The following is a 2623-nucleotide window of genomic DNA, read 5'->3' on the forward strand; positions in this document are numbered from 1 at the left end:
CATCACGTGCTTTCAGATGGAGCGGCATTTACTACACACAGCCGTAGCTCACCGACAAGTTACGCAAAAAAAAATCGCGATTATGAAATCTAAGAAATCGTTCGCGATCATGACAGCTGTTTGCGTTACTTCTCAGTGAACTACGGCTCTGTGTAGTAAATGCTGCTCCATCTGAATGCATGTGAAAATACCACATTTAATAACATATTTTTACTCCAAACTCACTTCATAACGTCAGTCGAGTGTTTGAAATAAATCCTTCTGTGAGATGATGTGGCTTCTTACACAGAATAAGGCACGCAACATATTTCATAGTATTTAAGCAGTGATAAAGGCACTGCATTATAAATATACTTTATTTTAATGAAAATTATTATAATAAGAACTCAGATAAACCGTATATTGCCATAGTCGTGTGTTTATTAGTCACGTTGAATCAATGAAAGCAGTTGAATCTTTTTCTGGGTGCGAGGCGTATTTGGAGTTTCAGCACGAGAGCGCCCTCTGGCCTTTGGATGGAGATTTACTGCTGATCACAGAACCGTGCTTCACTGAAAGATACGCATGACAATCGCAGCTTCTGTCGAATCGCGATCTCGATTCCATTTCGATTTATCGTGCAGCTCAGGCTCAGTCGCTGGGAAACTAACCTAGGGTGCGTTTCCCAAAAGCATTGTTAGTCAACTATGGTCACAAGTTCTGTCATTTACAACATTGTTTGCGAATTATAGTTTCGGGAAACACTGAATCGTTGAACCGTGTTGCAAACTTACGTGGTAGGAACTACAGCTCACGACCTGTGGTTGGAAGCAATGTTTCTTGTTAGTAAGACATATGGGTTAAATTAATTATGCTCTTGGACACAATAAGCAAGCAAACATGCAGTACAATCTATATCTTCCATTATATGGAAATAAAAATGCATTTTAATCTATGTATTTTTGCGCGTCCTCAATAAGTGCCGCTTTTGAAGAGTGCGCATGTGCATAAATACATAAGGTAACCCCGGAGTATGACGTAAGAGGAAACCCGCGATGAATCCAACATCAAAAAAAGCAAAATGACAGAACAAAAAATAGTAAATTAGTCGTCGGGTGCCATGTTCAGTACAGTAGCATTTTAGAGATCTCTAATCAGTTAAATAGCACAAGTTGTTACTCTACCACATGACAGACTCTCTTAGCAGTGCGCTGACTGCTGAACTAGGGAGCTGAATTGATTAGATTTTTTATTTTTTTTGTCCATTCACACTATTATAAAGATGGCATTTATTAAAGAGGAGAGTGAAGACGTGAAGATTGAAGACGTGAAGATTGAAGAAGTATTCAGAGTGAAACAAGAAGATACTGAGGAACAAACAGGTGAGTTTTCATTCTCATTGGATCCTTATTAAAATGTCAGGCTCTACAGAAATGAATGATATTTTTGAAGAATGTCATGTAAGTTTCATCATTTAAATAGTTTTATTTGACATGGAGACTCATGTGTGCAGACATATTGAGATATCATGACTAGACCAATACCAGTGTTTCCCATATATTGATTTATTTGTGGCCTGCCACAATGTCAAAACTGAAGGAAACTGTCTTCAGAAAATTTTGGATGTCATTTTCATTTCATCTTGCCTGTAATGCCTGATAAAGCAGCGTTTGTGAGCGGAGCGCTGCTTTGTGTACAGCCGTTACCGAGGCGAAAACTATCTCTTCCGCTCCAAAAGCACCTCCTGCTGGCAGAGAATTAATTTGCGTAAATATATGTTTCCCCCGGGGGAAGTGCTGCCACACATAGAGTGTAAGTCTGTGTGGAAACACTGCAAATACTAATGCTGCCTTCAAGCTGAGAAGCACCTACTTCCATCCGTTATTATGTCATGCATTAAATAAAAATAATGAACTTATTAATAACCTAAATGATAGTACATAGGAACCTCACTGTTAACTGCCCAATATCAACTTCTGAACTGAAAACAATGACAACTATTCATTAGGGGTGTGCGATATACATTATCGTCTGCGATTAATATCGCAATTGTTGTTTTAACGATGTACGATTTGACATTATCGAGTATATTACAAAAACCAAACAAAAAACACCTACAAACTGCACTCATACATCACGTGATGAAGTCTAGTAGGTTAAACAGTGCACGTGTGCAAATTTAGAGTGCGTTCTTTCACTGCATGATTCAGTCTATTAAAATGCATTTAAAACGATCAAAAAATTCAAGATATGGGGACAGAAAATGTATACATTTATATAATTTCATATAGAGATCGACCGATTTGGGTTTTTCTTTGGCCGATGCCGATATTTAGAAATCAGGTCAGCCGATGGCCGATATGTGATGCAGATTATTTGGCAATCTGCATTAGTGCTGGGTGGTTTACCGGTTCATACCGAATACCGGTGTTTATTTTTGTAATGATATGAATTTTTAAAATACCGCAATACCGGTGTATGTCGCTTAAACAACGTTCGGAACGCAACACTGTTTGAAAGGGGTCCCTTTTCACTGTTGCACTGTGGTGAGGGAACAGCTGTATGTGTTACTAAGCGTGAAAGTTCAGAAACTGAAGCTGTAGAACTAATAGAACGTGATGACACAGAAGAACTCATCCACAAT

At 38.4% G+C, this 2623-nt stretch overlaps 2 protein-coding genes across 3 annotated transcripts in view; both read left to right on the top strand.

The window, feature by feature from the left end:
• Positions 1-2623, top strand: part of LOC107680186 (gastrula zinc finger protein XlCGF57.1-like) — a 398670-nt gene that overhangs the window by 1071 nt on the left and 394976 nt on the right. The window contains exon 2 of one of the 2 annotated variants that reach the window (XM_016475970.1): positions 1262-1361. In XM_016475970.1, coding sequence (XP_016331456.1) covers positions 1262-1361 — 100 coding nt within the window. Of the gene's footprint in view, positions 1-1256; positions 1362-2623 lie in introns of those variants that run through there. The other variant, XM_016475971.1, reaches the window with a different exon arrangement.
• LOC107680196 (gastrula zinc finger protein XlCGF8.2DB-like) overlaps positions 1-2623 on the top strand; it is a 163056-nt gene that overhangs the window by 1033 nt on the left and 159400 nt on the right. The gene's annotated exons all lie outside the window — the stretch shown is intronic.

The sequence above is a fragment of the Sinocyclocheilus anshuiensis genome, unplaced genomic scaffold (genome assembly GCF_001515605.1).
Source record: "Sinocyclocheilus anshuiensis isolate Anshui unplaced genomic scaffold, SAMN03320099.WGS_v1.1 scaffold492, whole genome shotgun sequence".
Classification (NCBI taxonomy): domain Eukaryota; kingdom Metazoa; phylum Chordata; class Actinopteri; order Cypriniformes; family Cyprinidae; genus Sinocyclocheilus; species Sinocyclocheilus anshuiensis.